General features: G+C 36.6%; 2 protein-coding genes across 2 annotated transcripts; both read right to left on the reverse strand.

Annotated features, from left to right (window-relative positions):
• Positions 1 to 468: 468 nt before the first annotated feature.
• On the reverse strand, positions 469 to 3105 carry LOC101246964 (uncharacterized). Its single transcript, XM_004247749.5, has 2 exons — positions 2680 to 3105; positions 469 to 1288 (listed from the first exon to the last, which is right to left on the reverse strand). Exons 1-2 carry the CDS (start codon positions 3040 to 3042, stop codon positions 764 to 766), a joined length of 888 nt encoding a protein of 295 aa, XP_004247797.1. The 5' UTR covers positions 3043 to 3105; the 3' UTR covers positions 469 to 763.
• A 421-nt stretch (positions 3106 to 3526) lies between these two features.
• On the reverse strand, positions 3527 to 12354 carry LOC101247260 (uncharacterized). Its single transcript, XM_004247750.5, has 15 exons — positions 11809 to 12354; positions 10839 to 11000; positions 10625 to 10741; positions 10239 to 10323; positions 9635 to 9743; positions 9469 to 9536; positions 9268 to 9393; positions 8267 to 9192; positions 7778 to 7972; positions 7584 to 7644; positions 6854 to 6967; positions 5619 to 5732; positions 5424 to 5510; positions 4636 to 4703; positions 3527 to 4056 (listed from the first exon to the last, which is right to left on the reverse strand). The coding sequence occupies exons 1-14, from the start codon at positions 11946 to 11948 to the stop codon at positions 4677 to 4679; spliced, it is 2331 nt and encodes a 776-aa protein (XP_004247798.1). The 5' UTR covers positions 11949 to 12354; the 3' UTR covers positions 3527 to 4056; positions 4636 to 4676.
• Positions 12355 to 12820: the final 466 nt, after the last annotated feature.

Consider the following 12820-nt stretch of genomic DNA (forward strand, 5'->3'; position numbering starts at 1 on the left):
ACTTTGGTACTATATATTGACCTGATGGACTTTATCTTATCGCCGAGCTCAGTAGCGTGGGCTTATAACCCGAGTGGGGGCATTAATGTGGTGGAATGTTGGGTTGACCCAGATGGTTGGGTTCGGTAGGCTTATAGTCTGGCCTGCCCTCTCCAAGCATGGAGTTGGATCACGTGGCTTAGTCGAAAGACCAGGTTGCTTGATTCCTAAAGTGGGGTGGACTGCGTGAGGCTGGTTTCACAGAGCAACGAACAGCTTCCGCTCTGTGCAGTGGAAGGATAACGGGTCAGTGCTCAGCGAGTCCAGTTAACGCCTGATGGGCTGCTCCAACTAAACCACCACTTTTTTTGCAGAGCATATATTATTTTGGCTCGAACTCTGTATTTGTGCTTAAAAAGCCACTTAATATGTATACATACATAGTTTATCGAGAATCCAATAAGCTATGTTTTCTATATCCAGAACTCATTGACTCAAAATTTTACGTTTAGACTCGGTATGTGTGGTTAAAAAGCCACTTAATTATGTAAACATACAGTTTATCGAGAACCCAATAAGCTATGTTTTCTACATCCAGAACTCATTGACTCAAAATTCTAGGCTCGAACTCTGTATGTGTGGTTAAAAAACCACTTAATATGTATACATATATAGTTTATCGAGAATCCAATAAGCTATGTGTTCTACATCGAGAACTCAGACTCAAAAATCAAGCTCCGCCTCTGCGCTGGAGCAACTCAAATAGACAACAAAAGCTGTCTATTTATAGCATTTTAGTCCATGAAGCCAAGAATGGGAACATGGAAATCAATAATCTTAACAAAAGGGGCGTATCGCTAGTCGCTTCTGGTCTACTTAACTTACCTTTTTCCACAGGTATTTTTGCTGTTTCAGCTGATGATTTATCTGAACTTTTGCTAGATTGCATTTCTTGATCAAGTTCATCCCACCCTCCGAATCTAGATACCTCTCGGTCATCCTTACTAGCTGAAACGTCACTGTTGGACACCCATGATTGATAGCCCGTCTTTCTCTTTCGTGTCTTGGAGCTTCCTCCTCTTCTCCAAAAGTTTGTCTTGCTTGAGTTGGGAGCAGCGCGTTGTCTCTTCTTAGCTGTACTCTTGCGCGTTGGTTTGTTTTGTATCACGTCCAGTATCTTTTGGATTGCAAAGAAAAGCGTAGACTGTCCAATGGGAAGGGCGAATGCCATAGCAAAAGCTTTAGCTCCTCCAGTAGAAATCAATACTATTAGAATTGGTATTAACACAAAACCGTAGGAGCAGAAGACCTGCACTGGCCAAGAACGATAACTTGTAAGTTGTTTGACGAAAATCATCTTACCTACGTTTCAATTTCTACTCGAGAACGTTGTAGCAAGACTAGTCAATAGTTAGATAGCTATAATTAGGAAGTCAGTCGAAAATGTAGTGAAAAGAAAGCTATTGAAAGTATAGACGAACACATCGAGCATAGCTCTTAAATGATTATATTAACAGATTTATCAAGAATCAAAGAGCCTTTCAAGTCCAAAGCCTCGAGATCCTGGTTAGTAGTACTGCAGTTAGATAATGCACGATTTATACTCATAAGTTGCGGTGGAGCCAGGATATCGGACATGGACAGTGGATAGGGGAAACTTTCGGATTTTGGAAGATTTGATTGGGCATAAGACTGGAAGAAAGGCTTGGGCCATTGGGCGGGAGGACGTTTGAGGACAAATGGTAATACTCAACCAAACGATATACAGGAAGAACGTCTGAAACTGATGGAAGATCTCAGAAGAATAATTAGCATAGGAAACTAGTAAAATGTTGAAGTTCTTGAGTTTTGATACTGATTCACTTCAACGGAAGTTACTTTGGAGCCTATCAGAAACAACCTCTCTACCTTCACAAAGTAGGGGGGGTAAGGCCACGTACAGTCTACACGTTGTTTCATAACGGAAATCTTGGAACAATCAACTGTTCTATACTAAATTCACTAAGTTAGAATCATGTACTTCAACAATTTGAACTCAAAAGAACACAACCTATCATTTCAAGAAAACATTATACTAAATTCACTTAATTCTAAATCAAGCTAATGTATCTAAATACACAAAAGCAATCTGGTTCAGTCTCAGCATAATCCTAAAGGCATCACTTTACACTAAACATCTTATTTCATGAAAAAAATACAAAACAAAATAACAACATACTTCCATCTTTCTCAAAGAAAAATAAAATGGATTCAGGTTAAAAGTACAGATTCCACAAAAACCTCATCTTCCTTCAATCCAAGAAGTACCTAAAAATGTCAAAACTCCATATCCATGCCAAAAAAATCCAAACTTTAAGCTGAAAACCCAAAATTCAAGTACCCCAAAATGTCAAAACCCCACATCCATGCAAAAAAATCCAAACTTTAAGCTCAAAACTCAAAATTCAAGTACCCCAAAATGTCATAACCTCATATCCATGCAAAAAAATCCAAACTTTAAGCTGAAAACCCAAGATTCAAGTACCCCAAAATGTCAAAACTCCATATCCATGCAAAAAAAATAATCCAAACTTTAAGTAGAAAACCCAAAACTCAAGTACCCAAAATGCCAAAAAGAAACCAAACTTCACAGGAAAAAAAAACAGGAACACAAGTTTATAATTCAAGAAATAAAAGGGGAGAAGCAAGAAAAGCCACTACCTTAAAGATCCAAATACTTTCAATATACTCAGCAAAAAATTGAGCTCCTTGTTCCAAGAATTCCTCCTCATCAAGCTCCTCTTCCTCATCTTCAAGATTATTAAAATTCTGGTTCTTGATGGACTCAGCATTTGAGTCCCACTTACTAGAAGGCCTACTGCAGCAGATGTGAAGGGGCTGCTGCTGCTTCTGCAGCAGAAGATGAGAAGAGAGTGGATTTAGAGGGTTTAAAGAAATGGGTTTTTGAGTAAAGAAAAGAAGAGGTGAAGGGCTGGGGTTTAAGGGTAAGTGAAGATGAAGAAGACCACCATCACCCCTATTGATGGTGGTCTTCAGTCCATTCCATTGGCCAATATTACTCATCACATTATCCTCTCAAATATATGACTATTTCAATAAATGAATTGTATATAGTCCCCAATATTTGTGTTGTTTGGTTTTAACATTTTAAAGTGATGTAAAATACATGTCATGAATATTCGATATTGAAGTTCTACTCTCTTTAGCGAATGTTTCTTCATACTCAAAAGAAACTTTAAATTCGAAATCTCTAAATATGGACAAAGGAAAGGAGATGATTGGCCAAACTTTAAAATCTAACTCAATTAGAAGACATTGAATATCTCTAAATATAATTTTCATAGAGAGAACCTTAAACTAAACACTTACATATTCGCATCCTTCGTTTCAATTTATTTATTGTGTGTCAAATCAAAATTAGACGAGCAAATGATAGAAGTATTTTATATTACCCTACTTTATATTCCCCTTTCCCATCTAATGAACATATACCAATTGAAGTAGATTAACTAAATAATTTTGTCAAATCAAACTTGATAGAATTCAATTAATAGTAAAAATGGAAAAACCAACTCTTTTCTTTTTCTTTCTTTTACCATTAGTCTACAAAACAGAAACCATTAAAAAGTACAAAATGTTGAATACATAATATATAAACACTTGCATGTTTGTGGCTGGAAATTTTCTTTTTTTTCTTCTTGAACCTTCACTTGAAAGAAAACCAACTAGTCTATTTCAATTTCTGATGTACATTTGAAGCCATATATCAATACAACGAAATGTCAAACTTTGCAGAAACAGCAATCCCAACTTTTCGACGACATTTCCTCTTCTATCATGTTAGTATTTTCTCAGCTCTCCTGAAGCCACCTTAAGCACAACGATTTTTGCACTCTCTTGTAGCACGAAAAAGATCAGTCAGTCTGTAATGTCTAACGTAAGTACACAACCGGAAGTAAAAATCCTCTCTTTGCCACCAGTGGCACACATTCAACCAACTATACAGCAAACCATCAGCAACACACTCAACTTTGAAGCCACCAGTCATTGTCCTGATATGTGTATTTTCGTTACAGCCTGAATAATCGGATGTGTTAGACAAACAAAATGTTTCAGAGGAACATCAAAAGAGCATAATCAAGAGGTATAACCCTACTCTCTCATGAAAAAATGGTTTGACGGTGATGATAAAAGATGACAGAACATGACTCAGGACTGAAATTAAAACAAATGAAGAATTGGAATTCATGCAACACGGTGGCACTTGAATCAACTTTCCCGGGTGAATTTGACTTTCGAGTTCCATCAGTTTGGTACTTCCCTCCAAACTGTTCTTTGTTGTATTTTCTATTATAGATAGTTGTTTCGACAAATCTCAGGGTTATGTCAAAACACAAATTGGTCCATAGATTGAAAATAAAATAGACATAAATCATGTACTATTTAGTCATATGTTTCCTCCTATCAAGTAGATCAACGAACAAATATCTAAATCTAAGTCAACCACCCCCAATCCATAAGGGCCCTTCATCCAAAATCGGTTTCAAGAAGCAGGCTTTCAACTCATAAGGATGTATGTGAAAGCATAGGAAAGAAGCCAGAAGCATCAATATGGCAACTATTGACAGAACCATGGAAAAGAAACAAGATAATTACCGAGTTTTACAACTACAACCATCTGCTGACATCAATAGTTTCTAGCCTTCTAAAGCATATGTTGGGACCTGCATCACATTTGCAAAATAACAGTGTCATTAGCAGAAATGAATATCCCACACCAAAACCCCCCAGGGCATCAGTCATGGACAATTATTATTTTTTTGGTTAAAGATTTTAGTTCTAGTTGTCTATAAGAAACAACCTCTCTAACCCGTAAGGTAGGAGTAAGGTTTGCATACATCGCAGACCTCGCTTGTAGAATTGCACTGGGCATGTTGTTTTTGTTGTATTACAGTTCTAGTTGACACAAAATTATGCAAATAAACTTGATGACTGGCTTCGGTTCCCAAAGGTGCAACCACATCACTAGAGGAGTTGGTACTTGTCAATTAACTGGAGTGTCCACATCCGGATACTCTCTTTCCGCCCTTGATTCATACAAAGCTAGCTCAATCTTTGAACTACTATTCTTCCCCATTTCATTTTCTGTCTGTTACCTTTAATGCTTGTTAAGAGTGTATGTGATCAGTCATGTTTCCGACTGATCTTCAAATCCCCACACCTTCCAACAACTTAAACTAAAGTATATTAAGAAAGAGAACTAATGATATCAAATACTCCTGACTGTACCTACCAACCAATCATCCCCCACCCCACCCCACCCCACCCCCCCACCCCAAAAAAAATTCAATTGGTGCAGCAGGATCAAGTTGTTGCTCTACTAAAGTCATGATTTATAGAAGTCCAACCAGAATTAAGATAAACTTTAAAAAGCTTTAGACTACCTCGAGCATGTCTTCATCAGGGGAACAGGATACTGTAGAGTCCAAACCATTTGATTTATCAAATTGCAGGATCCTCAATTTTCCTTCCTGCACAATTTAATGTTAAAAAAAAGAAGACGAATACTTTTGAGAATATGAACAATTTTATAGTTGTAACCAAAAAATGAGAAACTCATACAATGTCTGCATAACTACCTTAGTTCCATATACTAGGCCACCACCAACCAAAGGATGGAAACAAGCAACGTTAACCTCATCCTCTGCACTGGGAAGAACTCTCACAAGTTCCATATCCGAAACTCTATAGACCTGATTCAAAGACTCACAATCTGAATTAACTAGAGAAAACAAATATATACACCGACATTGTGAACAAACCAAATTCATTCTTCTTGCAGGTTCAACCAAATAATCTCAGTAAAATGTGAGCGAAAGCATAATTCTCCCTTTTTAAGTTTTATGAAGTTCAAAAACAAAGTGCATCAACACAAAAGAAATTATTTTGACATACTAGTAAACTAATTGAATTGGGCCTCTTCAACCTTAAAAGTGTCCTAAACACATTGTCACTGCACTTGCATATCAAGCTATAGTAGCTCCAGTTTATCTAGCCCCATTTTCATCAACTTAAATCCAGTCTTTCTAAAGTTAAACATATCCTGCATCACTTTGCCTAGCCCACCCCAACTTGTTTTGGACCAACGTATAGTAGTTGAGGTTGTACTTCTTCTTCCCTTTTTAATAAGGAAATGAGGTTGTGCTTCTAAAATTAGTTTTTGGTTGCACTGCAATTGAAAATAGCCTCAACAATCCATTTATGCCATACTATTTGACAGGTACAGGAGATTAAATTAGATCAATCAACATGTCATGTGACCGATGACTGATGTGAAGAAGAAAATGGCAATTTGAGTTTTCTGTACAAAGAGAAGAAAAACATAGTAGCATGAAATCAAAGGTAAATTCTTCAAAGTTGTGAAATGTAATTTAAATTCATCTAATTTGTAAATAGTGCACAACATATTCTCGTGCCATATCAATTATCAAACCTTCATGGACATACCATAGTGAAACATGGGTGACACAACATGGGTCAGAAGGAATTATATGGCTAACCCTCTGTGATTAACTAGACTCTAGAACCAACTGTCCATAACCTAGATTGATTGGCTCAGAGGTTAAGAAGTCAAAAACCCTTGCATGTTTGCAAAGAGTAAATGAAATATTTGAAGAACTTCTTAGAAATGTAAGTGACAGAACAAAAACCTTATCAGGTTTAAAACCAAACTTTTGAAACTTCCGTATGTCATATAATTATGTCAATCATTTTCACGATGTTCTAAAATAAGAAGTGTGCTACCATGACCCAGTCTTGGTGGTGGTGAAAAACTGACATTCCATAAGAAACCAGGATATAATCAGGTACTCACCTCAAGAATAGTGTAGACAGGTAGAGTTGTATCTCCATCGATCACAATACTTTTCAGAAGTGATCCATGGCGACGTCCATAGGCAAGTAAAAGATGCTCAGAAGTTGGAGAGAACTGCATTTTCAATAGATGTGGAGCAACAATCAGTTTCCCATATCAGAAAGATAACATTTCAGTCTATAAGAGCAATTATTACTGCAATTTAAAGGTGCATTTCATAAAATTGCCATTGTGAACATCTCTTGACTAGTGAAATCACTTGAGACACATTTCTTTATCCAGGAAAAAGTAGGTTCTTTTTGTGCAAATAACAATGCACAGAACGATCTACATTTATAATTAAACAGTAAGCAAAATCAAATATAACGAAGTATAGAAGTGAACGAAACAAGATAAGGTACAACACCAACCCATAGGAACTTTAAACAAAAAAAGAAATTCTACTCTCTAAAGGAAGGATCAATATTTGTGCCCAGGATTTCTTATTGAACAAGTGCTCAACCAGTTTTAAACTTCATATCCAAACAAAACAACGAGAGAGCACTTCCCCTTCATTTTTGTTCTCATCTAACAATTCATATTTTGCTTTTACTTCCTCAAAGGATTAAGACAAAAATGCTACAACAAGAAAACCATCTATAGTTCATACTCCCAGAAAACCAAAAAATCTTACCACAAAACATAATTTAGGATTATAAACCAATATGTGCAGAGCCCGAGGAGTACTAACCTGAATTGAAGTCAAACAATGAGCAGCTCTAATTAGTCGAGATGCAAGCACCCTACCAAAACTGCAACAGTGAAATAGAGTTCCCAAATGACCACCAAACAAAGACATGAAAAGAAACAAAGAATGAAGGACAAAAAGAGTAGCAAGTGTAAGCAGAGAGGAAAAGGAACAAAGACATTAGAATTGGTATTTACTTTGCCTCCTCCAAGGAATATATACGTAGCTCATACATAACCGGGTGGGCTGCAATTGGATGTCTGGTAGGTGAAGTTGCAGCATCGTGACGAAATTGTCCATGGAAACCAGGATCAGCTTCCATGCCATGACTAATACAAGCAACACAAGCTGCTAAAAATCTTCCACATGGTGAAAAGTGGGCACCCATTTCACTGAAATAAATAATGTATATCATGTAAGCACTAAGGACAGTTAATTGCACGTGATGTCAGGTTTTACAATGAAATAACAATTAGGAATTGTCAAACAACGGTAAGAGGAGAATCATCAATTATCCCTTAGAGAAAGTTAGATCAAGCATCTAGAACAACATGAGAACAGCTAAATAGCCCATTATCCTTGAAGGCATATGAAAACCTCAAGCCAAAGCTTTGAAACAATAGAAATTATCTCATCTACAAAGCACAGCATGTGGTATCATTAAGCGACAACAGAAATTATCTCACCTACAGAGCACAGCATGTGGTATAATTAAGCGACATTTTTCAGCATCAAGCGGCGCACATGGAACCTTAATATCATAAGGCCACACTCTGAGTTTCACAGTACAAGGTAATTCAGAAGAAGCTGCTGCAGTCAGGGAAGTAGCTATCTCTGACTGGAACCGACTCATAAGAGCTTGAGAATCACTTTCATTATGTGCAATGTTAATGGGAACAGCACTATCACCAGATCCAGCAACAGGTATTACTCTAGAGCGTGAAGAACGGTGCCGGGAACCAGATCTTCCAGACCTTGGATGATTACCGTTTGAAATGATGGACGGAACTGCAGGACGATGTTCTACTTCACCATAAGCTGATACAATGTTTGTGGCACCACTATGCTCAGAATGAATCGCTTGTCGGCCTGCTTGGCTTTGGCCAATCAACCATCCTTGCAAGAATGGTAAGTCCCAGTATGCAGGGTCACTGAAAGGAAAAAACTGATTGTTTCTCTCCTCAGTCGGCGCATCAGTCTCCATAGGATCACCAACAGGGTTAGATGCATTCTCTGTATCCCTAACAGAGGAACTAGTCTGAGCTTCTTGCGCAGGAGATAAAGTTGGCTCAACAGGGGACAATAAAAGTTCATACTGGCCAGAAGGAGTTGAGTAAGTGAGAAGTCTGACAGAGGCAGAAGTGTCTGCTCTGTTCTGTGTACTGTCAGAACCCATGTCTGCATTACTCTGCTGCAAAGGCATTCTAGGATCACCTCTAGCGATTGATGGCCAGATCATGAACGGTAGAGACATGATAGGCAATTCATTCGCTGAAGCAGATCGATAAGTGGAGTGAGCATCTGTCAAATACACAGTAGGAGGAGGATACCGCAAGTTACCCAGAGAAGTTGTAAATGTCATTAAAGGATCTGATGAGTCCAGATCATTGACCTAAAAACAAGAGGGTTGATAAGATTTACAGGCATTCATAAGTTAAAACTCAATGTAACAGCACCAGAATGACACCTCAGCTGTTAAAAGATATGGGGCGCCATGTGGGTGGAAATGCACAGCACGAAGTGAACGTCTTGTCTTTAGTATGATAGCTGGTGAAGATGCCTCCCCTCTTCTGTTGTAGTGCCACATATACAGCTACGATATATTGAAACATCGTCATACATCAGAACTTGCAACGAACAAACCACTATGTATTGCCAAATTTCTTACCTTGTGCCCTGAAGCAACAGCGAGAACTTCCCCTTGGGCATGGAAGGCAATGGATGCAATAGGTCGGTCTGGAGGATAAAATTCCCATATAATGTATTAATTAAACAAAAAAAATGGTAAAGAGTAATTATTTTTGTTCAACCATTAAGATGTTACAGGTTATTACAAAAATCACGTGATCCTATACACTCGGCGGTTTTTGCATCCCATAAACGAACTTCATGGTCCAAACTTCCACTTGCAACTATCTCAGAGTAGAGTGGATGGAAACGAACCTGCAGAAGTCCCAACCATAATGCTAAATATAATTGAGGAATGAGATTCAAAGGCAAGAGAAGAAATATCAATACAGCCAAGACGTGTGGAAAAAAAAAACACCAGAGGCTTTCAAAATAGAACTACAGACAACAGAAAAAAGCTTCATAAAGTTCAATCCTCTTCCATAAGTGTGAGGTTCAAATGAAATGAATTAGGCTTAGACCTGTGAGCACACATCAAACATTTATCTCTCTATTTTTTAGATAGATACCAATCATTTATCTGCATTAATATTTTAACCAAATAAGATAGTTTAGCCATCTTAGAAGAACATCAATAAGCATTAAGTTAAAAGAATATAATACTTCGACATTTTGTAAAGCCAACTATATTGTCAATCCAAAATCTCAGCATTTTAATTGCCTAGTGGACTGGAATATATTTCCCAAGTAGATAATCCAAGAATTCAGCACAACTGTTTAAGATGACTGAAGATGTCAAAACAGTCTTACCACCCAAGGAGTCCTGCGATGTCCACTTAACACCTTCAAGCATTTCCCGCTTTGGCAGTCAATTATCTTTACTGTGTGATCTCCACTGACACCATGGTAACAGAATACGTCAACGAACTAGATACAAGCCAAAAGAAAAAATGGACAGCACGGAAAAAGTGGAATGTTTGCCTTTGTTCTCAATTCATGAATATTGACAACGGATTGCATTTTTTTTCCTTTTTTATGATATGAATATAGTCACTGAGGATTTAGAAATGTGTGTATAATGAATACTTGGACTCAAAAGATATTGTTAGATAAACAATTTCAGATCTGAGCAGCGAGACACTACAATGCATAACATAACAGATTGTACATGTCGATGTATTAAAAGAGAGACTGACTGAGTAGAAGCAAGTGTCTTCCCATCAGGACTGAATGCCGCAGCAATTGTAGACCTAGGCGGAGGCAACAGTGGACAATACTTAGCTGAAAAATGTCTCAATGATTCTGCCTCTACCCTGATAAAATTAAACTAGCCGAAGTCAGAAAGCAAAATGAAGATTTGCAACTATATTAACTTCATGGGAAAGAGAAAAGCTGACAAAACATAACTACCATGATATAAGACCCCGTCTCGGGTCTCTTGCTACTTGGCTTTTTAACTTCTCATAGGAATGAGCACAATATTTAGAATTCTCATCCCATAACTTCTTAGAACTACGTTTAGCTCGAGGAGATACCTCCCTCTTCGTTAGTAGCTGAAAGACATTACCACATCTGGCAAACAAAATAAACCACCTCAGCAACCAAAATACAACCTTATTTGTGCAATCTAATTTACAAACTTCGCACATAACCACAAAAGTTAATCTTTGAGAAAACACTAACAACACTTACCCATGTGTATCATAAACATATCTTTTTTTTACATAGTAAACGCCACCATCCCACCCCACACCAGAACCCACTCAAGGCGAGAAGTTGAAGGTCATTTCCGCTATGCTACTCCGCAATTACAATATAATTAAATACAACATTAAACAATTAAAAACTGATATATTTCCCATCTTTGCAAAAATAGTTTCAAACTAAACTCACCCCAATTAAAGCTTACGATCAATCATTTTATGCAAAGACATATTCCAACAGCAACCATATCAGAAGCATTACAATTATCCATATCACCATGAACCCTTTTAAGCTAACAATAAGTATGCCAACATAACAGATAAAACTCACATATTTTTTGGTTAAGATTTTTAATTAAACCAAAAAAAAAGAAGTTGTTTTCAGCCTCAACCCTTCTCTGCTTAAATACCAAACTTAGTTCACCAGACAAAACTCCAACTGGAGGTCTGCCTCTGAGTTTATAATATTGTGTAATACAGTTTCATTAATTAAAAGATGCAAATATCATAATTATATTAACTCAGATAAATCATGAATTTCCAATTCTAAAACCAATCAAAGCCTCTTAATCTAGCATCGAATAAGCTGAAACTAAACTAAATTTCAGATCTTTGAATGACATTAATCAAAATCAATAAAAATTCAATCTTTAGGGTTTCAGGATCAAAACTATGACCTGTTTTTGCAATTAGGGTTTTGCTCAATCGGAAGAGCAGGCGAATTCCATCCCGGCGGCGGCGGCGGCGGCGGTACATGAATCGGATTTGACGTAGATGAATCACTACTTGAATTCTCCGGCCAAAGAGATCCCCTCATAATTCTATCCCCACAAACGAATACCTCATGCCCCAATATTTCCCGTCATTTCCAATGGAACTTTTCCGGCGAAATATTAAAAAATCGATAAAATTATCCGAAAATGCCCTCAAATTTGGTGGAATTTACACCGGGAAATATAGAGGGATGGAGGATATAGAGATCTTGTAGAAGGGCAAAATGGGAAGAAAAAAAAATTTAGGGGAAAATGAGAAAAATGAAGAAGACGACGGAAGGTATTTTTTTTTTTGAGAGTTTGGAGGATTTTTCCGGCATCGGACAGTAATATGTTTACTTTAATGTAAAATGACAAAAATAACCTTGGCGCGTGAGGTACAAATATTGTGATTTGTTATTAATAAAAATGAAATTTATTTTTATTTGTAGATGTTTGATTTATTAAACTAATAAAAAAATAAATTAAAGAAAAAATATTTATAAATGAGGATAATATAAAATTTGTGTTTTGGTTTTCTAAAAGATTGATTAGGGTTAACTTTTAACTGATATTTTATATGGAATGGAGAATATTTTTCTTCGCTTTTTTTTAGTTGTCATGATAAGCTCTGTTATAATCTCTAATAAAGATTAAAAAAAGTTGTTTAATCAATATATGATTATTAAATTTTTAATCTTTGTTAATATATATGTCTTTTAAACTCTAAAATAATTAATGTTATAGGTATAGTTAGAAAACAATAACTAATTTTTTCTTTGATTTGTTTGAATTGGCAACTATTTGAAATAAATATGTTTAGTATACATGACAACTGAAAAGAACGGAGAAATGTATTATTATAATTAGAAGTATTCAACATCGATTGTAACTCATAAGTCAATCGCACGATTGACTTATTGGCTTATTGATATTA

Source organism: Solanum lycopersicum, chromosome 9, assembly GCF_036512215.1.
Source record: "Solanum lycopersicum chromosome 9, SLM_r2.1".
NCBI classification, from domain to species: domain Eukaryota; kingdom Viridiplantae; phylum Streptophyta; class Magnoliopsida; order Solanales; family Solanaceae; genus Solanum; species Solanum lycopersicum.

Coding starts and splice junctions, on each gene's coding strand:
- LOC101247260 (XM_004247750.5), bottom strand. CDS start 11,948: ATGAGGGGATCTCTTTGGCCGGAGAATTCAAGTAGTGATTCATCTACG. Junction 10,742..10,838: donor AGACGGGGTCTTATATCATG/GTAGTTATGTTT, acceptor TAATTTTATCAG/GGTAGAGGCAGAATCATTGA. Junction 9,193..9,267: donor CATATCTTTTAACAGCTGAG/GTGTCATTCTGG, acceptor TCTTGTTTTTAG/GTCAATGATCTGGACTCATC.
- LOC101246964 (XM_004247749.5), bottom strand. CDS start 3,042: ATGAGTAATATTGGCCAATGGAATGGACTGAAGACCACCATCAATAGG. Junction 1,289..2,679: donor AAAGTATTTGGATCTTTAAG/GTAGTGGCTTTT, acceptor TGGCCAGTGCAG/GTCTTCTGCTCCTACGGTTT.